This window comes from Ursus maritimus, unplaced genomic scaffold (assembly GCF_017311325.1).
Source record: "Ursus maritimus isolate PB19 unplaced genomic scaffold, ASM1731132v1 scaffold_2, whole genome shotgun sequence".
Classification (NCBI taxonomy): Eukaryota; Metazoa; Chordata; class Mammalia; order Carnivora; family Ursidae; genus Ursus; species Ursus maritimus.
In genome coordinates, this window is record NW_024424452.1 from 59,473,439 (window position 1) to 59,497,945 (window position 24,507).

General features: G+C 37.8%; 1 protein-coding gene across 2 annotated transcripts in view; it reads left to right on the forward strand.

Moving 5' to 3' along the window:
- RGS13 (regulator of G protein signaling 13) overlaps positions 1–11,121 on the forward strand; it is a 28,948-nt gene extending 17,827 nt beyond the window's left edge. For both annotated transcript variants that reach the window (XM_008685657.2, XM_008685656.2), the window contains 2 exons: positions 8,557–8,723; positions 10,189–11,121. In XM_008685657.2, coding sequence (XP_008683879.1) covers positions 8,557–8,723; positions 10,189–10,374 — 353 coding nt within the window. In that variant the 3' untranslated portion in view covers positions 10,375–11,121. The remainder of the gene's footprint in view (positions 1–8,556; positions 8,724–10,188) is intronic.
- The last annotated feature ends 13,386 nt before the right edge of the window (positions 11,122–24,507 follow it).

Here is a 24,507-nt window from a genome sequence, read left to right on the forward strand (position 1 = left end):
AAAAATAATCAAATCAAAATTTTGACTAGTCAGTTTTATTTTTAATTTTAATTAGGGGCACCTGGGTGGCTCAGTTGTTAAGCGTCTGCCTTCGGCTCAGGACGTGATCCCGGCGTTATGGGATCGAGCCCCACATCAGGCTCCTCTGCTATGAGCCTGCTTCTTCCTCTCCCACTCCCCCTGCTTGTGTTCCCTCTCTCGCTGGCTGTCTCTCTCTCTGTCGAATAAATAAATAAAATCTTTTAAAAATATAATTTAAATGGTGCCAGGAAAAAAAATGTATATATATATATATATATCTCCCCTAAATCTCAAAAGATGAAGGTAGAGGTCACTCACTGACATTTGAGTAAAGCATGTTTAATATAAATAGAAAGAAATTAGTAAAACTGCAACTAACTTCCTTGGATGATTCATTCAGTCCTTCCATGTGTCTGGTAAACCTTCCCAGCACTGGGACAGAGGTGAAAGAGACCTACAAGGTCACTGTGATCAGCTCATGTGCTCCCTCTAGAGGTAGGAGACAGACAAACAAGCAAATAAATTAATGAATACATTAATTCCAGAAAGTGATAAGTGCTTTGAAGAAAACAAAACCAGGTGATATGGCGAAGAAAGGCAGGTATAAGAGGGCAGTTCAATTGGATGATTGGGGGACAACAGTCAGAAGGGGTAAAATTTGAGCTAAGAGCTGAACAATGAGAAACAGCCAGCCAGGCGTGGATCTGGGGGCAGAGGGGCCCAAGCAGAGGAAAACCATGTTCAAAAGGCCCTGAGATACGAGTGAGGTTGGTGTCTTCAAATAACCAAACAGGTTCATCATGACAGGAGTATAGAGCCTTACTGGCCGCATGAGCAACTTTAAAGTGCAGAGTAACAAGAGTGGACATGCTTTTAAAGGTACCATGGGGGGAGAGGGGCGGGGCAGTGGCTCAGTCAGTTAAGCATCCAGCTCTTGGTGTCAGCTCAGGTCATGACCTCAGAGTCATGAAATGGAGTCCTGTGCCTGCTCCACTCCCAGCGCAGAGATTCTTTCTCTCTCCCTATTCCTCTGCCCCTGCCCCCTTTTCAAAATAAAAAATACCCTCTGGTTCTCTTCTGAAAAAAAGAAGCAGAGAGACCAGACGGAAGGTTATTTCCAAAAACCATGTAAACAAGTCAGCAGGGAAGACAAAGCCAAGAGTACTTAGCATATAGACCCTAATCGAAGCCATGGGACTGTGAGATCACTCAGAGGGAGAGTCAGAGAGAGGAGAGGAGAGGTCCAGAGGTGCAGCCTAGGTGCACGCTAATATTTCCAAATCCAAAGAAGAGGAGGAGTCAGCAAAGGAGATGGAAAAGGAGCATCAAGTGACTCCAGGATGACCAAAACAGTACATCATCATGAAAGGCAAAGAAGAGCTCATTTCAGGAAGGGAGCTGTGAGCTGTGTCAAAGACTGCTGGGAAGACAAGTGAGGTGAGGAAAGAACAGTGACCATTGGATACGGCAGTATGGAAGTCGGTGGTGCCTTGACAGGAGCGTGGGGATGGATAGGACAAGAGGAAGCAAGGCAGACAATGTAGGGAATTATTTACACAAGTTTTGAGGTGAAGCTCAGCAGAGAAAAGAGTAGAGACAGAAGGAGGCATGAGGTCAATACGGAGAAGATAGAGTGAATAGCAGTGTTTGGTTTTATTTGGGAAATACAGTAGCTTCCTTAGAGATGACAGCAACCATGAGAGAGGAAGAAAGTGATGACATAGAAGAGAGTGAGGACAATTGTAAGAGCAACAGAGAAATGGAAAGCCATGGAGAAAGCATAATAAAGTGGAAGCCAAAAAAGAACTGCTTGGACATTGTTCCCCTTTCAGGAGGAAAGTTAGAAAGGAGGGAGAAGATGAGGGAATCTCTACCTGATTAAATCAGTGTTTTCAGTGAAGTCTGAGGCAAGGTCATCAGCACAGAGCTGAGGAGAGATGTGGAAAGGAGAAGCTATGAAATCGTTTCTGGAGAGTTAAAGAACCAAGATATTATGGAAGGCTGGTAGGATGACTGGGTCATATTGAGTGCCCACGTAAAATTTGCCCAGATGATTTCAAGTGAGAAAGCCCAGTTACATATTTATTTTTCTATGGCCTCTTCAGTTCGCTCAGAGCAGACATAGAGTTAAGCCATTCTAAATAGGCAGGTGTTTTGAATCAGAGTTTGCATCAGCATTGATTTGGGTCAAAATCATCCTTCAATGTACTGTATGCTTTCCTGGCTTTCTCAGTTACCACAATCACCTGCAAACAGCCTTGGAAATGCCAGGTTGGACACCATAGGATTATCATACAGCTGAAGGCAACGAAGACTGCTCCAATTTCCTATGGCTGGTGCATCCTCACCCTGGCACAAAGCCGACATTAGAAGTTACTAATGGATGTGGTTATTCTGTCACGTGCGTCCTGATCCCAGAGGCAGAGCCGTTCCCTCAGCTCTCTTCATCTGTGAGAGATTCTGGGCTGCTCACTGTGGACTGGCAGCTTCCTCCACTATCATTTATTCTGCCCTCTGCTAACCTCTTGCTGTTGCCATGGTTCCCTTCAGCAGCCCTCACATTACCTCCAGAGCCTGCCGGGCGCAGCCCCTCCACTCAGTACTGTTTGTCTTCTCTATCTCCTCGTGCAGGGAGAAAAACAAAACAACAAAACCTGGCCTTTTAGACACATCGCTGTCCAATTAGGACATGTCTCACTGTCAAAAAAAAAAAAAAAAAAAGTAGCAACACGCCAGGTAAAAATCCTCTGGTCTTTGGTGCTCCCTGGATGCTGAATAATTACCACCTGCTTCTTCACTTTTCAAAACTTACAGAGAATCACTTTCAAACGTAGAAGCATGAGGAATCCAAAAGCCTGGACTGACAAACATTTGTCTGGTCAGTACGTGCTGTGTATCAGGCAGCGCGCAGGCACTGGGCCTATGAAGACAGACCGGCGGTCTAATTCGCAAAGGGTGAGCCAGTGAGTGGGGGAGTAATCGAAAGTAAACCGGTAACTACAACTGACTCTGATGTAGGGAGAGACGGAACTGTAATTATAATAAGGTGAACTAGGTGCTGTCAACCAACAGGAAACATTTAGTTGGGGGCAGAGGGTGTCCCAGAGAAATTTTTCCAGAAACTGAGATACTTCACTTTAGTCCTAGATCAGAGTACAAAGCCCACCTCACAGAAGGAACTGCATATACAACAGCATGGGGTTGGCACACGGCTTGGCCAGGAGCAAGGCTCAAACAAAGAATATCTCCAGAAGTGACAAGGGAAGAGGCTAGAGAGGCAGAGAGCATTATAGCCTAATACGCCCGGAAGCCACTGCCAAGGTCTGGCTTTTCTTACGAGGCCAATAATGGGAAAAGGTTGAAAGGTTATAAATGAAGGGTTGTGGCCAGATTTTTGCTTTACAGATTTTTCTCTGATAAAAGTGCAAAAAAAGATTCAAGGCAGATCAGATAGACGAACTGAGGCTTTTCGGATTATATGGTTTACATATACTTCTCAAAAATCATAATCAAAAATAATATGTAAAAAAAGAATAGAAGATAATGCAATAAATATAACAGTGTCTTTAATATATAAAGAGATCTGAAAAATTGCAGAAAACACTAACAGTGCAAAAAATGGTCAAATGATTTGAAATTCACAGAAAGAAAAGATACGGTCAATAAGAAAGAAAAAATATTTGGGCATTAATATTTTTAAAATCCAAAATTAAACAATTACAAGTCATTGCTTTTACCCTCATCAGATGAGAAAGGATGGAGTGAGCAGACACTGACACTGACGTTAGTAATGAAAAGTAATGAAATCCTTCTGAAAGCCATTTTATAACAGGCATCAAGAGTCTCCAAAAATACTACATCTGTCAATCTAGGAATTCCACTCCTTTAAATTAATTCTAAGAAAATAATTACAAATGCAAAGATTTATACACCAAATATTCAATGTAGAATAGTTTACAAATAAAAATGGGAAACAATATAAATATCCAATAGTAGCAGGGTAGCTAAATATAATATAGGGTAGCCTTACAAATGACTACTATGTGACCCTTAAAAATGAAAAGGAGAAAGTGTTTCTACATATTAAGTATGAAAGAGTGACACAAGATTGCTTTCACAGTATAATGCCATATATAAATATATGTGTATCTGTGTTTGTGTAGATGAATGAATGCTAATTAGAAAGTTAAACATTAACAAAGGACTGAAAGAATAAAGGGAAATATATCAAATTGTCAACAATCGTTATTGTCTTTATTAGAAGTTTTCTGTATTTAAAAACAACTCATAGTACTTTAAGTTACTTTTATAATAACAGAGCAAAAAGAAGTTAAGAGAAAAATCATAAATGATTAATATCATAGAAGCCAAACTAGAGAACTGCAGTAAAGCAGATTTACTTTAAAACTTCACATAGAGTCTAGTACAGTTATGGAATTTATTATCCCAAATGGTACAGATTGAAAATAAAATAAATCTAAAATTGTTTTAGGCACATTTCTGATGAAAGACTGCACCATAGCAAAATGTTAGGATTTAATTTATGGTGTAAGCTTTTTCCCCTTGCAGAAAACAGTCCTGGAACAGATGGGCCACTGTTCTGACTGAGCCAAGAGGAATGTCACGTTTCCTTCTACATCAAGAGACTGACATGTGTCACCTTGTGTGTCATAGAAATACTAATTTCAGTGACTAGCTTAAAAAGAACGTGCTAGAGTCCCAAAAGTATCACTCTCGTTCTTAAGAGAAAAGCATGCACTATATATGACATAAACCTATTTTTTCCATCTTCTCAATTTAATGAGCAATTCTGTTGTTTCTCCTTGTTCACTCTGCTCAAGGAGAATCATGGTGTCTGGAGTGTAATGCTCGAGAAGGAGTATCATTTACAACTTCAGAACGGGCTACTTTGGGCCACACTGCCTGACTTGGAAAAGGCTTTTCCACCTTTAAGTTCACTTGTTGTCTGAGTCAGTAGAAATTCTCAACTGAGCAATTCAGTTCCAACTTCAATTATTATTCAGATTCCTGGAACAGTTTTATACAAATGCGTCATCAGCTGCTTACTTGACTAACTTATAAAAATTCTGTAAAACATACCAGCCATGTGAGTCTACTGATTCTAGGCACCAGAACCTTCTCTGAAATATCAAAGAGGTTCAAGTGATCCAGGTCCGAGGCTTTTGGGTCCAGGTCAGGTTATGATGCAGTAAAACACCATATTCAAATCCCACTAATTTGCAAGAAAGATTCATTTCTTGTTCATGTCACACAAGGACTGGGTTCAGCTCCAGCTGTATTCCACATCTTCATTCTGACCTTCAGACAAAAGGAACAGTTCTTTTCCAGAATGTGTCCTTCTCAGACCACCTGCTTAAACCTTCTGCTTAAAAGCTTCTTGCACCTGTACATGGCACTTTGCATGTATTTTGTTGGCTAAAACAAGTCCAATGGGCAAGGCTATAAAAATGGGACATGAAAGTGTAATCCTCCTATAAGAAGGGCAGGAAGTGACTAAGATCAATACTATAATCTACCATAGCAAGTATCTATATAAAATATCAACGGCAATGCATGGATGGCTTCATGAGTGAAGGACTTGGGTATATTGAGAATTGTTGAACCATTTGGCCAACCCCAAAAGATCCTTCCACTACTCAGTCAAGCGAGAAGTTAGAGAAGGCAAATGCAGATGCAGGCAGGTTCTGAAATAAGAATCTCTAAAGATTTTACTATACAATTAAGCTAAACACAAATATAAACACAAATTCAGAATATTATAACATAGAATCTAATATTGGTTTCCAAGTCATCCCCTTCTCCCCCACCCACCCACCCACCTACTCAACCATCCAAATAGCCTGGTGACTGACTCTCATTCCAGGATCTACAGATTTTATCTGGTATCTCATTTTTTTTCCCTGTTCCATAGCTCATTTCTTTCTTTTAGGACTCTTATTTTCTGCTCCTCATGAAGCACTGTCAAAATTCTACTAAGTACAAAGTATATCAAATTGCTTTTTATTTTCTTAAATAGAACTCCATTTCTTTCAACACACACCTGCAAATTATTGGCTTCCAGCTTTATTTGTTAAGCTAGAAATGTCTTTCTGTTTTGATTTGTTTTGTTTTGTTTTGTTTTTTTGGTTTGCCTTTCCATTCAGCTATTTCTCTAATAGGAGCTCCACTTGCTACAGGCATTGTCGCTGGCCACAGCTTTCTGTGCCTGTGATGAGGCAAGGCACATCTTAAATTTCCGTAGGTGTGAAAATAAACTTCTTGTTTGACGTCTAAGATAAGATATATTCCCCCATTGGGTAGAAATATTGAATCCATATCATTTCCTATGTTACATTGTTATACATGCTCTATCTCCATCTCATCTGTCCTCTCAACTCAAGTGACATTCCTTTCAAACCATTTCCCACCCAATGTCATGAAGGTTACTTATATTATAATAATCAGACATGCTCTAATTTTGTGTATTCTCACGATGGCACATTTCTTGCAAACTGCCAGTTCTCCCCAGCCCTAATCCTTCTTAGAGGGGATCTGCCTCTCTTTGAGTTTTTCTCTTGAATAAAAATATCTTAATTGTTATCTTTATTTCTGTATCACTGCTGTCAAAGCCAGTAGAAGCCAAGGAGTCAAAGCTTTCTAGTGCTAGAGAAATCAGCCTAATCTCTGATGTGAAGATGTAGGAAAACTTGATTTTATATTGCTATTCCATCTGATTACTATTATTTCATATGGCAGTTAATACTGAATAAAATGTTGTTAATCAAAATCCTATGCTTGGTCACATATTTAATGTGCGTACACACACATTTCTATCAAATAAAAGTTACTTTTTTCATCATTTAGCAATTCAATTTCTCAGATATGCCAAAAGACTTCCCAGTCACCAAAAGAAGTTCTGAGAGTGTCCATCTTCAAAAGTGAGAATATTTGGTCCTCACAAAGATTCGTGTTAATGTATCAGATTTGCGAGAGCTTGCCTAACCCTCTTCTACAAAATAGTGCCTCAATCAGAAAAGCTCCTTCCAAACCCTCTTACACTGTTGGTGGGAATGCAAACTGGTACGGCTACTCTGGAAAACAGTATGGAGGTTCCTCAAAAGGTTACAAATAGACAAATGACTATGACCCAGCAGTTATACTACTAGGTATTTATCCAAAGGATACAAACACAGTGATTAAAAGGGGCACCTGCACCCCAACATTTATAGCAGCAATGTCCACAATAGCCAAAATATGGAAAAACCCCAGGTGTCTATCAACAGATGAATAAAGAAGATATAATATACCTATACAATGGAATATTACTCAGCCATCAAAAAGAATGAAATCTTGCCATTTGCAACTATGTGGCTGGAACTAGACAGTATTATGCTAAGTGAAATAAGTCAGTTAGAGAAAGACAAAGACCATACGATTTCACTCAAATGTAGAATTTAAGAAACAAAACAGATGAACATAGAGGAAGGGAAGAAAATATAAAATAAGAGGAAAACAGAAGGAGGCAAACCATAAGAGACTCTTAACTCTAGGTAACAAACTGAGGGTTGCTAGAGGGGAGGTGGAAGGGCGACTGGGGTAACTGGGTGATGGGCATTAAGGAGGGCACATGATGTAATGAGCATTGGGTGTTATATGCAACTGATGAATCACTAAATTCTACCTCTGAAACTAATAATACTGTACATGTTAATTAAATTGAATTTAAATAAAATTTAAAAAAAGAAAAAGAAAAGCTCCTTCCACATGTATGTCCTTATCTACCCACTCCAAAAATACAGCTTAAGACTAAAATGAAGGATGACCATCTTTGGCATCAAGTGTCCTTTGATGGTAGTGCTGCACATACCTACTGTCTTGTTCTCGATTTTGTGATAGTTTCCAACCCCCTATCTGAATTCCATTATTTGCCTGGTCCTTCATTTCTACTTTGAACCATAAAGCATGAATATAAAGTTGAACTTTTCCTCCATCCATGTTCTCCTGCTCTGACTGGATACTGAGAAACACCCCAGGCTATACAATCTGATCAATTTATTACTTCCACATGAATTGGATATTTTCCTTCCAACCTTGACCTGCCTGTTGAGATTCTAAACCTGGTTCTGACCCTCCGGTTTGGCTGGAGGGCTTAGATTTTTCATGTCAGTTTCATGACCAAAGCTCCGTCCACTGTTCCAACTTAAGTCCTGTTTCTGAGTCCCTGTGACCTCTCCTACCCCAAAGCCAGACACACAGTGGACATTTTCCTCTGAGTGACTCAGAAGAAAGGAATGAAGGGATGACCACTCCACTGACTGGCATTGTCAAAATATCCTTCAGATGTATAGATCTAAGTGTGATGTGGGGTGTGTGTGTGTGTGTGTGTGTGTGCATATGTGTATTGATATAATATTCACCTGTTGAATAATTTGGGAGCTTTGATTCAGACTTTAGTTTTAACCTGCATTAAATATTGTTCAGAATTTTTAATGATTTTGACCCATGAAAATAAACTGATTTCTCCATTACTTTTAGATGGTCCAGTAGTCTATGCAGCATACTTAAAAATGGAGCACAGTGACGAGAATATTAAATTCTGGATGGCATGTGAAACCTATAAGAAAATTGCCTCACGGCGGAGCAGAATTTCTAGGGCAAAAAAGCTTTATAAGATTTACATCCAGCCACAGTCCCCTAGAGAGGTAACTACGTGACAGTGATGGCTAATGGAAATCAGTACATCCCGGGGAGGGCGCCAATATCTCTCAAGCACACATATGTGCCAGGCACTTCATATCCAGTATCTCCTACTATGCTACAAAGTCAGTACTGTTGACCTCATTTTACAGATAAGAAGCCTGAGAATCTGAGAAGTTAATTAGCTTGTTCCATGTCATGTGGCAGATTAGTGGGAGAGTTAGGATTCAAAGTTAGGCCTGTCTGGCTCCAGAGCCTCTTCTCATTAAATTATCTTAATTCCTGGAAAGTTTCTTTTAAAAAAAAGAAAAGGAGAAGAAGTCCTTGTAAGAAGAATCAACTTTGCTGGAGGTAACGACAGATACCATACATTGGCATGTTGACAATCCCAGTGGTTTGGGAAAAGTCTGTGCCTTCGCACCAAACTCACTGCTCACCTCAGTTCCAAACCAGCAAATCAGCAAACATTCACACTGATACTACCGCCAATCATTTACAATGTCCTAAAGAAAATAGAGAGTCATGAGTGCATGACACACTGGGACCCCTCCTGGTGGAGAGAGAATAAGGAATGAAAATTCAGCCCTGCCTCAAAGGGCTTTTGATTTCTTTTTTATCTTTATTGTAATTGCTTTGCTATTATATGTTTATTATAATGTATTTTATTACATGGGTTTTTGGAAGTAATCAGGAGAGTATAAAAATGTAAATGATAGACAACTAAAATGGTTTTACTGCAAAAATGATAGGATCTGGGATACACGGTAATAGCAGTGATGAGAGCACAGAGCTTATTATCTTGTAGACTCTGGGTTCAAATCTCAGTTCTGCCCCACTCACAGTGTAAACTGAAATAAATTATACTTCCTGGAAAAAAATTCTTGTCAAGGGAATAGGGTAGATGATGATATATGAGATTCCTATTACACAAGACAGTCCTACATTATTGACTTGTTCCTCAAAACTATTATCTGGAAAATACTTGGCTTATTGAAATAACCACTTCTCTCCTTTATTTCTCCACTTCTCTTCACTCTCTTCCCATCTCAGGGCATATTCAGTGAAATCAACATTCATGACTACTAAGAAAGATAAACTTTAAAATAGCACCAACTTCCCTTTTCCTTAAAAGAGACCTTCATCTCATAAACTTCCTTGTTTGTAGACTCCACTAACAAACCAGTTGCATCTGCCTAAGTAAGCAATGGTTTCTGACATTTCCCTGGTCTTGGGCTGTGTGTTTCTGTTTTGTTTTGGTTTTTAACCTGGGATATAGAGGTGGATGTTTAATTTTACAAAAGCAAAGATTGTCTCTTAAAAGTCTTTTTAGATATCTATGAAATTTCAGACAAAATTACCCTTTTCCAGTTAAAAAAAAAAAAAGGAAAGGGGGGAAAATTAGACCTTTCCATTATGGTTTCTATCTTCAATTATACCTACTTATGTTCTACATGTAATTTCACTTTTCAGATTAACATTGACAGTTCAACAAGAGAAACTATCATCAGGAATATTCAAGAACCCACTCAAACGTGTTTTGAAGAGGCTCAAAGGATAGTGTATACGCACATGGAAAGGGATTCCTATCCCAGATTTCTAAAGTCAGAAATGTACCAGAAACTTTTGAAGACTATTCAGCCCAACAACAATTCCTAACTACCACTCAAAAGTTTAAACTGAAGACGGTGTATTGAAAGTGCTGGCTTTGTTTTTTTTGAATTAACACACACACACACACACACACACACACACACACACAGATACAATCAGAAATAGAACAGGAATGAAATAGAAGAAATCAAACTACAAATTAATTTCTTCTAGTTCTCAAACAGAAACAGATCCCCAAAAGGAGGGACTCTAGAACAGTTAAAACGTGAAAAACACAATTTGTGGCATGCCTACATAGCTCAGTTAACACACAAGAAAAAGGAAGATCTTCATGACACCAATATTATAAAGTTTTTACCGCAGTAGTCAATTAATGGATGTTTTCTTATAAGTGAAATTTTGCTGTCATAATGCACAGATCAGTTCTTTAAAAATTGTAGCCGTATGAGTTGTCTCTAGCGTGAATGTATCGTATAGATGGAGTGCTTGTAATAACTTCAATTAGTAGACAAACTTAGTATATGAAGTACAATCAATGGTCTAATATTATGAGCAATAAAAAGATGTGTTCTTGAGAGATATTTTATCTGTAAAATTTTCCTACTATTATATTCATAATTAAACTTCTATATCACAAGTATCTTCTACATGTGAAAAATTCCTGATGATTCTAAGCTATTAAGAATGTATAAAATTCTTCATTTATTCTTATATTGATATGAGGGTAGAAGATTTGGTTCCTATATTTTAAGTATTGTTTCCTCACAATGTGAATTTATCATGGTCCTGATAATCAATAAATCCAAATATAAACTAAAAACTTACAAATCTATGCTTTTTTTCAAAGACACAATGAAGTTATTTTTCCAACAAAAGACCGCTTTTTTATCTGTCCTGTCATAGCAGTTTCCTAGAGTTTGTTAGGAGATTCCAGAGGAAGCAACTCATGTCTATTTCACTTGTTTTGTTTAGCATATAGCATAACATATAAATATTCCATACAGATGGATAAATATTCGATGTTTTTGATGAAGAATAAAACACATAAAATATTTAATATCATTTTGCCAAAGAATTAACTATAGGAAAATATTGTTCAAGATTTTTAGTTTTACTATGAAAAGTGTTTCTCAGGTCTCAGATTTGACTGAAATAGCATTAGTATTTTAAAACACCTATAAACCTATGCCGTATAACATGAAAATGAATATTAACTGTAATTCTTCTCAATTGGCAAAGGGCTTTTATAACAGAATAAATATTTGAGGGTTTATTTCTGAGCAAGTACTCAGGAGATATATTTTTTTAAGATTTTATTTATTTATTCGACAGAGATAGAGACAGCCAGCGAGAGAGGGAACACAAGCAGGGGGAGTGGGAGAGGAAGAAGCAGGCTCTTAGCGGAGGAGCCTGATGTGGGGCTCAATCTCATAACGCCGGGATCACGCCCTGAGCTGAAGGCAGACGCCCAACCGCTGTGCCACCCAGGCGCCCCTCAAGAGATATTTTTGTGAAAAAGTATATCACTAATTAATGCAGATTCTAGCTAAAGTAGAAAGTGTTACTACAGTGTCCAATTTTACGTAGCTCACTGAATTTTATTTTGTCTTAAAAATACCAGTATAAGAATACAGATTGACATCTTAGATATCTGAAGTTGAAGATGATCCTTAGCTATAATAAACCAAAATAAAAAAAGAAAAGAAAAAATCCACATGTTTCAATAGTTTCATCTCATTCTGACTGGAAATGAGTATATTTATAGACATATTTAGGAAGTGTTCTTCATAAGTGGTAATAATATACATGGTTTGAGCAGTTCCAGAAGACCTTGAGCCCTTATCATTCAAAATATACTAAATTAGCCACTGATATAACTAATAAATGGTATCAGAATAATCAGCATTCTTTACTACTTATCTCTCCCCTTCAGTGGGTGAATATTGTGTTCCAATACAGGATAAGTCCAGAACTTTCAGTTTTGCTTATATACTGATTTTATGTTCCGAATACAGTCCCTCTGTTTAGCTATCCCAGCACCTTCACTTCATGTTGGGTAAACAAGGTGCCACATGGTAACATGATACAAAAGGCTTTGGACTGAGGTACAAAGCAACTGGATTAGTTCCTGTTCGCCCACCTGATGTCATTGTACCTTTAGTGCCAGTAGGTCTTATTCTCCTCATCTATCAAATAAAGGCATGGGACTAGTTGACTTGACTGAGCCATACCCAGTGTATGCTTTACTACATATCATTACTAATGTATTCATTTTTCTTTTTCTCTATAACAAGCTTGGACTCATTTTGGAATGCCTCCAAAAATCAATGTTTTCATTAGGAAGTGGATAATAAACTATTTTGCATTTAACGTTGGTTGAGGGAGTTCTGAAAGTTTTTTTTTAGAACAGAGAACTTAAACTGCTATCTTTTCAAGAATTCTAATTGCAAATATGTGTTTTATGTTAGTAACAGTTAAAATAGCTTTCAGATCATTTTAACCTAATAACATACTAAATCTTGTTCATTTTCCTTAATTATTAAAATAATTAAAAAATTGATGATACTTATCAAATGGCTATAAGGGTATGCCCACATTTACACAGTTTTACATGGTATTTGTTTTTTCATAAGTGCTTTGAGATTAATAAGTTAAAAACACATTGTTAGATTTCCAATATCAGAACCTGGATGTATTTATGATTTTTTTCTTTTTTTAGATATACATTTTTAAACTCTGGAGCTGTATGAGATAAGCCTTCATTGTATCTGCCTAAAAATAAAATCTTATCTTCTCCAAAGAAGATAGTGACAGAGATTCGTACAATTCAGATTCAAATATCTTGGCAGGGATGAACACTTTCCTATTTATAATTCATCAGTCACACCATAATTTCATCAACTGCAAAAGACTTTTTACCAATTTTGGAAGAACGATTACAGAAAAGAGATATGTAAAGCTTTCTCCAAAGACATAATAGGGTGTGATTTGAAGAAAATCCTAAGATACCACTGCCCAAAAATATCTTCCCCATATCTAGGACCTGAAATTCCCATTACTGGTCATAGAAGATGAAAAATGGGATTGAAATTCAAGCTGTAAGTGAAGAATGAAACACTAGTGTTGACACTTTACCTGTTGCCTGACAGAAAGTAAAACTGGAAAAATAGAATGTAGGCCTATAGGGTGGCCTAGGAAAATAGGCTGAGAGAACAAAGATATTTGTGTAACTAGAAGTCACCAAATACCAAATAGGACGTGGAAACTGGGGACACAAATGGAAAGGAATTGCTTATTAAAACCTTCCTATGTTGTTAGTAGAAAACCAAAGGAGAAGGGGGCTTCATTTAAAAAGTAGGTATTCTAAAATGCGAATTATACATTTTTGTGGAAAAAAATTAGTAGCATTCCTATAGAAATAAAAGAGCAAGTATGAAATTTTTCAGCAGATAGTATTTATAGAAGCATTCTTTGAACAAAACTTTACCTAGCTCCCACTGAGTACAGATATAGTACATGCAAACATTAATTAGGTGAGGCTCTTTTCTCAAGGATGTGTGAGCTGATAATAAAAATACAAAATCATAATGCAAAATAATAACAGCCAAGGTTGACATGTGCACAGTGCCATGGAGTCCCAGCAGAAGCATCCACTTCTACCCAGCAGAATTTAGAAAGAAAATAAGAGGTCAGGTTTAAGATGATTCTTGAAGAATAATTAAGAGATCACTCAGAGGAAAGGGGAAAACAGAGTAGACTGGAACAAGGGTAGAAAAGGGGAAATTTTGTGGCACATAAGAAGATTTAAAAGATGGTTGGAGGCTCTAGAATCAGACCAATTTAAGTCCAAATCCTGGCTCCAACACTTAACAGCTGTGAGAATTTAAGGAACTGTTTAATCTCTCTGAACGTTATTTTTTCTTCATCTGTAAAATGATAATAGCAGTAACATCTAGAACACCTACCTTTTATATGCTCATGTGCATATAAAGTCCTGTACCGTGCTTGATAAAATTTAACCATTTTATTCGTTACTATAAAAGTTCAAATGAGAGACAATGATAGCCTAAGCTAGGCAAATGAGGAAAACAGAGGGAGAAATTGTGAACAGATCAGATACAGGGAATGACCAGGGTTGATCCAAAGTTTCTGGGTTTTTTTTTTATTATATTATGTTAGTCACCATACAGTACATTCCCGGTTTCCGATGTAAAGTTCGATGATTCATTACTTGCGTATAAGACCCAGTGCACCATGCAATACGTGCCCTCCTTACTACCCATCGCCCGCCTATCCCATTCCCCCACCCCCCTCGCCTCTGAAGCCCTCAGTCTGTTTGATCCAAAGTTTCTAATCAGAGCATCAGGATAAGTACAGGATGCCATTAATTGAAAAAAGCAGCTCAGAAGGATAAGCAGGTTTGGGAAACAGATTGAGTATAGGGTGCCTACATGCCATAAGTGGGATTCCAGAGCAGAAATGTAGATCTGGGGGGCGCCTGGGTGACACAGCGGTTAAGCGTCTGCCTTCAGCTCAGGGCGTGATCCCGGTGTTATGGGATTGAGCCCCATAGCAGGCTCCTCCGCTATGAGCCTGCTTCTTCCTCTCCCACTCCCCCTGCTTGTGTTCCCTCTCTCGCTGGCTATCTCTATCTCTGTCAAATAAATAAATAAAATCTTAAAAAAAAAAAAAAAAGAAATGTAGATCTGGGAATTGTTAGCATGGCTGATTCAATGACCAGAAGAGATCTTATAGTGAAACCGTACAGGACAGAGAGCAAAAACCCAAAAGACCCAATCAAACCTTAAGGAACAAGATAAAATATTAACAACTCTTAAATTCTCATTGGGAGCTCATCATATCCTTTACAGTAATGATAAAGCTTATTTATTGAGTTTACTATGTAGTGGGTACTATGCTAAGTATTTGGATATGTTATTCACTCATTCAATAAATAGTTATGGAGCACCTACCGTATACCGATATGGTTGTCAGAGATAGAAAGTCACCAACAAAATAAGCAGAAAACATGTCTGCCCTCAAGGAGCTTACATGGTCTTTATGTCATAAAATAGTAATCACAGAAAATCATATTGGCTATAAAGAAAAAACGACATAATAGGATAGAGAGTAGCAAGGTGGGAGGTGGGGATGCTCTGGAGAAAATAGTCAAGGGATCCTCCCTACATAATTCATATGCTCCTCCCTTTTGACAAACCTAATCAAGGGTGAGGAATCTGAGGTTTTGAGAAGTTAAATAACTCCTTCAGTATCTCTCACTAGAACCAAGATTTTTCTAACTCTAATACCTTAACCATCTAATACCTTAATCATTATAATCAATACAATCATATTATATAACTCAAAACCATTAATCATTATAAGTACGGCCTCCCACAAACAAGCTGAATAGAAAGTAAATATGCAATGATCTAATATATAAAAATATGCATTCAAATTTAAAATGCCATTACTATACAGACTGTTTTAATAGGAAAAATCACTATTAAAACTATCTCTAGTTACTGCTAATCAACTCATGAAAACTGGTTTAAAATGCCATCAATGCTTGGGTCTCTGCTCGAAAGAAGAATTTTCAGGGAACCGATGTAATGATGCCCAGGTTCTGGTAATAGGATGAAACAACTTCTGTTTAATTGGCAAATATGTTGCTTAAACATAGTATTTAAACACACACATTATTTATGGATGAGAGCAGAAGGTGATTGCAGAGGACCCAAGCTATGAGCCTGCCAAGAGGTTGGAGGTCACGGTCCTCACCATGCAGTTGTCCCTGTTATCCTGGATGAAAAAGAAGCAGGAGATCCAGGACCAGGGTCATGGCCATAGTCAGTCAGTACTACCTGCCTGCATCTTCAGTTTGAGATCCTGAAGGAAAAGGTATGGGCAAATAGTGAAAAATGTCATTAGAAGCACCAAAGCCAAAAAAGTGCTAAAAGAATCTAGAATGTATGGACAAAGAATTCAGAGAAAATAAAATAGGAAATCATAAGAGCATTTTATTTAATTTTAATAAGCAACATCTTTCTCATCTGAGGTGGTTTTATCTGCCAGCCATACACATAACAGCCACCTTCTAAAGATACCCCCCAACATTTAGTACCTGTTATTGTTGCTTTGCCCTACAGTTTTGCTTAAAATGTGGAACCAGCCACGTAGGGGTTAGATCATCTATCCAAGTATAAGCTAGTATGTTTATAAAAAGGATTTGATCAGTGACACTTTCAAATTTTAGCAGTTTATGGACCTTAGAAAGAATAATTCATTTTCACATTTTACTTGAGCCTCCAAACAATCCTACCAGGTTTTATTTTCATCCTCAAGACATAGAGGGGAAGAGTGGTGGGGCCCAAAGGGCAGGGTGTTTGCTGCTCCCTGGGCCAGTGCTGGAGTGGTAAGATTCAGGCAGGCAAATAAAAATCCGGTAGCAGGGGGGTAATGGAAACTTCTCTGCCAGAGTGCTGCATGAGTAAGTGAGCTGATGGATTTGGATATGCGGACCACAGTCCCTGGCAGAGTGCTGTGATCCTAGAAAGGGAGGTCATGAAGACAGGGATTGTGCTTTTAGAAAGTACTGGCTTCTGAGAATCAAAAAGGAAGAAAGAGTTCACATGCAAGGGAAACACAAAGTGACATATGGAAGGGGAAAGAGAGGGAGTAGTAGTGTAACCGAGGGAGCAGCAGCCTCAAGGTGTCAAATGCTAGAAGAGGGGAAAGTGAAAAGAAATCAGCACCCTGTCTGCCCAGAGCACTAGGATAGTAAATAAGCAGCACTTGTAATGATAAACCCAATTCGTTAGTTTCCATTCTTAATAAGGAAAGGAAACTTTTCAATGCAAGAAGGGAATATGCCAGATCTATAAACATCCTTAGTTTGCCACTTATCCTTTAAAAGGAATGGCATACAGAAAGAGGTGGGAAAATCTACTGGATAATTTGACTTCTTGACAGTTCATCTTGCATCTTCTAATTAATAATGCATTTAGGTGTATCAGACACTTCGCTGTGCTTCTCTGATAGCACTTGTAACTGAGTTCTTTCTCACAGGCCTCTACTGGTGAGAAGAATGATAGAAGACGGGTAAGGTAAATATAGTCTGTTCATACGCCATAACATTATCTGATAGCACCCCGGCCGCCAGGTGATTCATACTCAAGTTACATCCCAAGCAACTAAATCTAAAATTGGAGTGTATGTGCCAGCTCAGTTTTTATGTTTCGGTTTGGCAGTTTGTTTCTAGGGTTGCCACAAATGAGTGTTATTATTAGCTTAAAGCTTTGGTGAAAAGTGTCATCGATGCTTGTGCTTTGAGAAGAAAAAACAAAAAGGATTCTGAGGTTCTGTTTTCAGGAATAAAACTTGGAAGCTACTAGGTGTCAGGCACTGTGATAGTCATTTTGCATTTCTTATCTCATTCAAGTCTCACGATAAATGCGCAAAGAAGTTATTATTAACTACATTTTAACCTTGAGAAAACTAAGGTTCAAAGAGATTAAAATCTTGTCTCCGTTCACTCAAGGAAACAAGAAACCAAGAAACAAAGCCCGCAGAACTTTCTAACTCACATCCGTGCTCTTCCCATAAATCAAATAAATTTTTGCTTATTAAAGACCAAAACTGCAACTTTTTTCAGTCACACACTTGCAAATCACCCTCTGACATTGAGGGGACTCTCATGTGACTAAGTAATGATTGATCTTTTGACAGATCTCAAATGAGCTATTGTCATCATTCAAATGACACCAAAATGATGGCTGCAGGTATCATCCTAAAGATAACACAAGTTAGAAAATACTTTCCATGAAATGAGCAACAGCTATTGCAATGTGCACTCCTATGTACATTAGAAGAAAAAAAATCATAAAGACCTGATTTTAAAAGAGATTATTGTCTTCAGTAATTCCCTGTCTTCCCAAAGTCAGGGAAATCATTCAGACAAACTGAAGTGAATGATCTGAATATTCTGAACTGAATAATCATTCATACAACAGAAATGCTGAGAAATCACCGAGGCACCCCTTGCTAAGCAAGCCGTGTCCAGAACAGTTTTCCCGTCTCCCACTCGAGCATCACAGATCATGTATGTTCCCCCAGCCTAGATCTCTTACCTGAACTCCAGACCTTCTCTATGCAATGCCACCACACCTGGGGACCACTTATGGTGCCCCCTTTTATCATCATTTATCCTCAAAGACTCAGAAAGGTGGGGGATCTGAATCCCATTTTTCAGAGGAAGAAATCATTACTTCCCTGAAATCATAAACCGAACAAGTGATGGAGCCAGGCAACAACTCAAGCCCAGGTCTTTCTGATTCTTGTTGATTCTTGTTTCTCCAGTCCTCGCTGCCTTGCAGCATAACCCCCAATGGCCACATGGGGTTCCAGAGCTCTCTCAATTTTTTGCATCTAGAGCTGAATGCATCGTTTCTCCTTGTAATTCATCTCTGCTTCCTTTCCTTCCTGTATTCTTTCTCAGAATGGATGGCACCACTTATCACCTGTAATATAACTGCATGTTCACCTGCCTACCCTTCCATTAAACTCTCAGTTACCTTTATGTGCCAAGAATCTGTCAGCCTGGCAAATAGTTTAAAACACATTTAATATGTAAATATTTGCTAAATAAATGTTGCTACCCAGTCACCTTATTCAGAACCCATGGAGTCATCCAATACTCCTTCCTTTCCTTCTGCCCCCAAGACCAGTCAGTAACCAAGTTTTGTCTGCTCTACTTTAAATATGGCTAACAGACACATGAAAAAATGTTCAAAATCATTAGCCATCAGGGAAATTCAAATCAAAACCACACTGAGATACCACCTTACGCCAGTTAGAATGGCAAAAATAGACAAGGCAAGAAACAACAATTGTTGGAGAGGATGTGGAGAAAGGGGATCCCTCCTACATTGTTGGTGGGAATGCAAGTTGGTACAGCCACTCTGGAAAACCGTGTGGAGGTCCCTTAAAAAGTTAAAAATTGAGCTACCCTATGATCCAGCCATTGCACTACTGGGTGTTTACCCCAAAGATACAGACATAGTGAAGAGAAGGGCCATATACACCCCAATGTTCATAGCAGCAATGTCCACAATAGCTAAATCGTGGAAGGAGCCGAGATGCCCTGCAACAGATGACTGGATTAAGAAGTTGTGGTCCATATATACAATGGAATATTACTCAGCAATCAGAAAGAACGAGTTCTCAACATTTGCTACAACATGGACGGCACTGGAGGAGATAATGCTAAGTGAAATAAGTCAAGCAGAGAAAGACAACTATCATATGATTTCTCTCATCTATGGAACATAAGAACTAGAATGATCAGTAGGGGAAGAAAGGGATAAAGAAAGGGGGGGTAATCAGAAGGGGGAATGAAACATGAGAGACTATGGACTATGAGAAACAAACTGAGGGCTACAGAGGGGATGGGGTTGGGGGAAAGGGATAGACCGGTGATGGGTAGTAAGGAGGGCACATATTGCATGGTGCACTGGGTGTTATACACAACTAATGAATCATCGAGCCTTACATCGAAAACCGGGGATGTACTGTATGGTGACTAACATAATATAATAAAAATCATTATTAATAAAAAATAAATAAATAAATATCTCATGAAGCCGTCTTCATGGCTACCTGAGTTCTTAGTCCCACCATTCTTGCATGGATTGTGACAGTTTTCTTCTGAAAGAGAAACACCCTTCTGTCTGAGGTGGCTCCCATCCATAACACTATCCAACATATATGATCCAAGTTCTTCAGTAATCCCTCATTGTCTACCATGATACATGTCTCTCCAAAACTTTTACTGTAGCTTACCATTCCAGTCTCACCATTTGCTTGCTCTCTCATGCTTTCTTGAGCTGGCTCTCTCTGTCTGTCTGTCTCTCTCTCTCTTTCACACCCACCAACTCTCTCTCTCACATCCAACCCCCCCCCACACACACACTCTCTCTCACCCACACAGAGTGAGCTCTAGCTATTAGAAACTGCTTACAAGCCCCTCGAACCCACATGTCTTCTCTCCATGCTGTCATTTCCCGCATATGAAATGCACTTTTCTTATTTACTTGCCTCATAAATTCCAAATTACAAGACCAAAGGTTAATCATTTGTCATCCCTTTAAAGTAACAGTCTTCTAACACGTGTTCTCTCATGCGGAACTTCTAATCATTAAAACATGTACATCTAATTTTATATGTCTAAAATATGGAAATTTATTGCTTGCATTAAATATCACCAAGTATTTTATCTTATCTGTTATCATTTTTATATTTCAGTCAATCTGACCCTCAATCCTAGGTAGCAATTGCAGCAGTAAAAAAAATGTGAGATATTAACCAAGATGTTTTACTTGCATTTCTGTGGCCCTGCCCTATTTTGTGAACAACAAACAGCAACTCAAGGGAGCACTTAGAAAGAGCACAGAAAGCAAATGGTCAGTCTTGGCTTTTGGATTCTAAAATAAAGACCTGAAACTTGTAGCAATAACAAAGATTTTAGAAGTTTTTTATTTGCAAGCACAGACTTTTCTCTACGTTCAAACAGTTGCCTTGAAAACCCAGGCATAATAGTTACGCCGTTAGAAAAATAAATTTTAAAATTTCGAATATGGAGTGCTTGGAATCCCGCTTTCCTGAAGTTTTCTAAACTTTTTATCTTTAGTATGGAAATTTTTTATTCAAGTTTATTTCCTATGAGTTATGAATTCACCTTTCTAGTTTTTATACTTTATTTTGCTAATAGAACTTTAGGAAAATGACTGATCCAAAAAATCTTCTTTACTTAATAGAAATCATAGCACTCTTAATACTGTTTCTATGTAAGCTTGTCTTTTTCCAGTTTTACCCTTTTCCCTGTTAAATTTCACATGCCTGAGATTTCTGCCCCTTTCTCTTTTCTTTAAATAATTCCTGTTCCTCCTTAACACCCTGTTCGAATCCCATCTCTCTCTCCAAATGCCCATGGCAACCATTATCAATGAAATTCATGGGCCATAAATCTTGTGTTATTTTGTCATAATTTTTCTCTTGAACTACTTTTTAATATTTTATTATTGTTTTTTTCAAGAATAGTATTCTATTTCTTGCAACTATATTATAAAATTTTGGAGAGAACTATGTTCTCCACCAAAAACTGCATCAGTGGCTTGCAAGGAGTAAATGCTACATTTGATGTGGTATCTTATCCTTTGGTGATGATGATAATCATAATAGTAATAATATAATTTATTAAGCATTTATTATGTGCCAGGTGCTGCACCAATCACTGCATGCGTATCATCTCCAGTAATTCTCCCAATAAGCTTATGAGTTTGGTTCCATTGTTACCCTTACTGTATAGCAGGTGAAACTGAGACTGTAGAGAGAGGTGTTAAGTAATTTATTTTAGCCACACAGCCACAAGTGGAAAAATCAGAACTCAAGTTTTATCCTTTATGCTAAATTTCTCCTTGTAGGAACCCATGTGTAGTACCAAGTAGACAAAATGTTAATATCTATTTCTTCATGTCATTGTTTCAGGAGAAGTGTTCTTTATCAGTAACAAATCTCCATTCAAGTATTTGAATCCCCCAGGAATAACGAGAAAGCACTCAGAAATAGGCACCATAAGTAAGAAGTAGATGATGTTAAAGTTGCGTCATGACTTTAATGAAGTAATATAAATTTCCAGGGGAAAAAACTAAATCACATGAATAGAAAACATAATGAACTAGAACTCTACAATAAATAATGATAAATAGTAGACAAGGATTTCTAAATATTTTATAAATAGTGGACAAGGATTTCTAAATATCAGAGCTAGTGATAATTCTGAAAAACAACCAGGCAGTTTAAAAGTACAACAGGGAGTAAAAGAATCATTGTCAAGTAAATCACTGTGCGAGAGAAAAGTGGTTTTTTTAAACAACCTCCTAATAGGACCTGGAATTGGTGAAATCATTTACATGTGAATCATAAGTAAAGAAAATAGAGACAAAGAGATTATAAAGTACTTTGAGCACAGTACTATCTGTTCTTGGTTTACTGCTTCTGACAAACAACTCTTACAAATTAAAAGAGCATGAAATGTTTGAGGAACTGTAAATAGTTTGGGTTCTAATAAGAACTTTCAAAACTAATATATCCAAAAACAAATTCTTGATCTTCCTCCAAAGTCTATCCCTCCTCAATTTTCCTCATTTCAGGAAACATCGTTGCCTCTTCCAAGTTCTACACTTTCCCCCATTACATTTCACCAGCCTGAAATTTCTGACCCCTTCCTCTCAATATCCAGTTCGAGTCCTACCATGTTTTCCCAAAGTCCTCCATGATCACCCCAGATTAGAACATCACCTCTCTCTCACTTCTGAATGTTCACAGCAACCATTGTCAATGCAATGTGTGAATCACAAAAATTTAGGCCAAACTGTGGAAGCCTCCTGAACTTGTTCTTTCTGTCACATTCCCCCGTGCAATGCATCAGTCAATCCCATCATCTTTCCTTTGAAATGTATCCTGAAGTCTATCACTACTCATCATCTTCACTACTTTGACCTACCCCAAGCCACTGCCATATTGTGCCTGGACTATTGCAATAGGTTCCTAATTGGCCTTCCAGCTTCAACCTCGCCATTCTTACCACTTTCCCCAGCACGTGCACGCGCGCACACACACACACACACACACGCGTGTGTGTGCCAGATTTCATTTGAAAATGTGCTGGATTATATCACTCTTCAAAGTTCTGCAGTGATCTCAATTGCACTCAAGGAAAAACTCCAAAATCCTTGGCATGCACTACAAGGCCCACCAGTACCCACCACCACACCTATCTAACCTTCCTCTAGTTTTGCTGTAAACCTAAAAGTGCCTCCCCAAAATAGACTTTTTAAAAAAGTAGTATCAGTGGATAAAAGTTACTTCACAGAGTTGCTGTGAAGGTTATATTATTCTTAATAATACATGTAAAGTATCTCATAAACTGACCTGCCTATTATAGGCCTTCAATAAATGTTCACAAATACATTTTTTTCATATTGCTGTATTTTTTGATTTTATGCAAATGGGAAAATATGGCTGCCTAGAGTGTGGTCATTTAATACTGTAATCTGAGAGGTATGAAACACAATAATTGTTAGTTTTAAATTGTTTAAAATAACACTGTTTAAAATAACAATCTACCTCGGGATTCTGAAGAAAAAGAATATAACTTCATAAAAACTCAAATTATTATGGTCTTTAACACATTATAGACTAAGTCTTCTCTCCTGTATCATACCTACACAAAGTCAAGGTGCTTAAAGGACCACTTTTCGGGATAGTTTTACCTCAGAAAAATATGTTTATATAGATGGTATTTTTGTACCTCATAGTTCCTGGAAATTAATTATTTAGAAAGAAATGAGTAGATCCTCTGTCAGTAAGTGCAGACCAGCATTTTTTGCCATTTAATGTTTTGAGAATATTTGAGCATTTTCTGACTACAATCCAAATTCAATGCAAATAGTCTAGCACACAGAGACCGCATTATCAAGTCTTTCTGCTCGCCAAGAGGGTGAATAATATAATGAGACATGTTAATTATTTGCTCTCCAGCAGCTGTGATTGATTAGTTTTGACTGGTACATCTTGCTAATGTGTTAGGGTACAGTAAATATTGGGGCCTGTTATTTTTTCCAGGGCAAGGAAACCATGGTCTCTGACGACTTACTTCATTCGTAGTTTTCTCTACCATCTGCCAAAGTGTTGGTATAGCCAGATTAATCTCTTTACCAAATAAATTTCTGTGAATTTCATGTTACCAGACCCATCATTAAGGTCAGGTGAGTCTGCTAAGTTCTCAGAGCCCTCTATCTTAGAAAAGTTGACATCTCTCTCTCTCTCTCACACACACATACATTGAAGTTTATGACTTAACAACATACATAACCAAACCTATGGAGGTACTAAGAAATCCTAGCTACTGTATGTACATTCTTTCTTCCTACTTAAGAATATCTTTTTAAAACATGTTCAGTTTTGGGTTTTTTTTTTTTTTTTGACAACCAAATGGCTTTTGTGGGTCCATGCATAATTACACCAGACCCAGTATTAGATTTGAAAACTCTGAACTGAATGTGAAGAGTTTTTAATCATGGCCATCTAGAAGAAACACTTGAGCAGTGTTTCTCAACC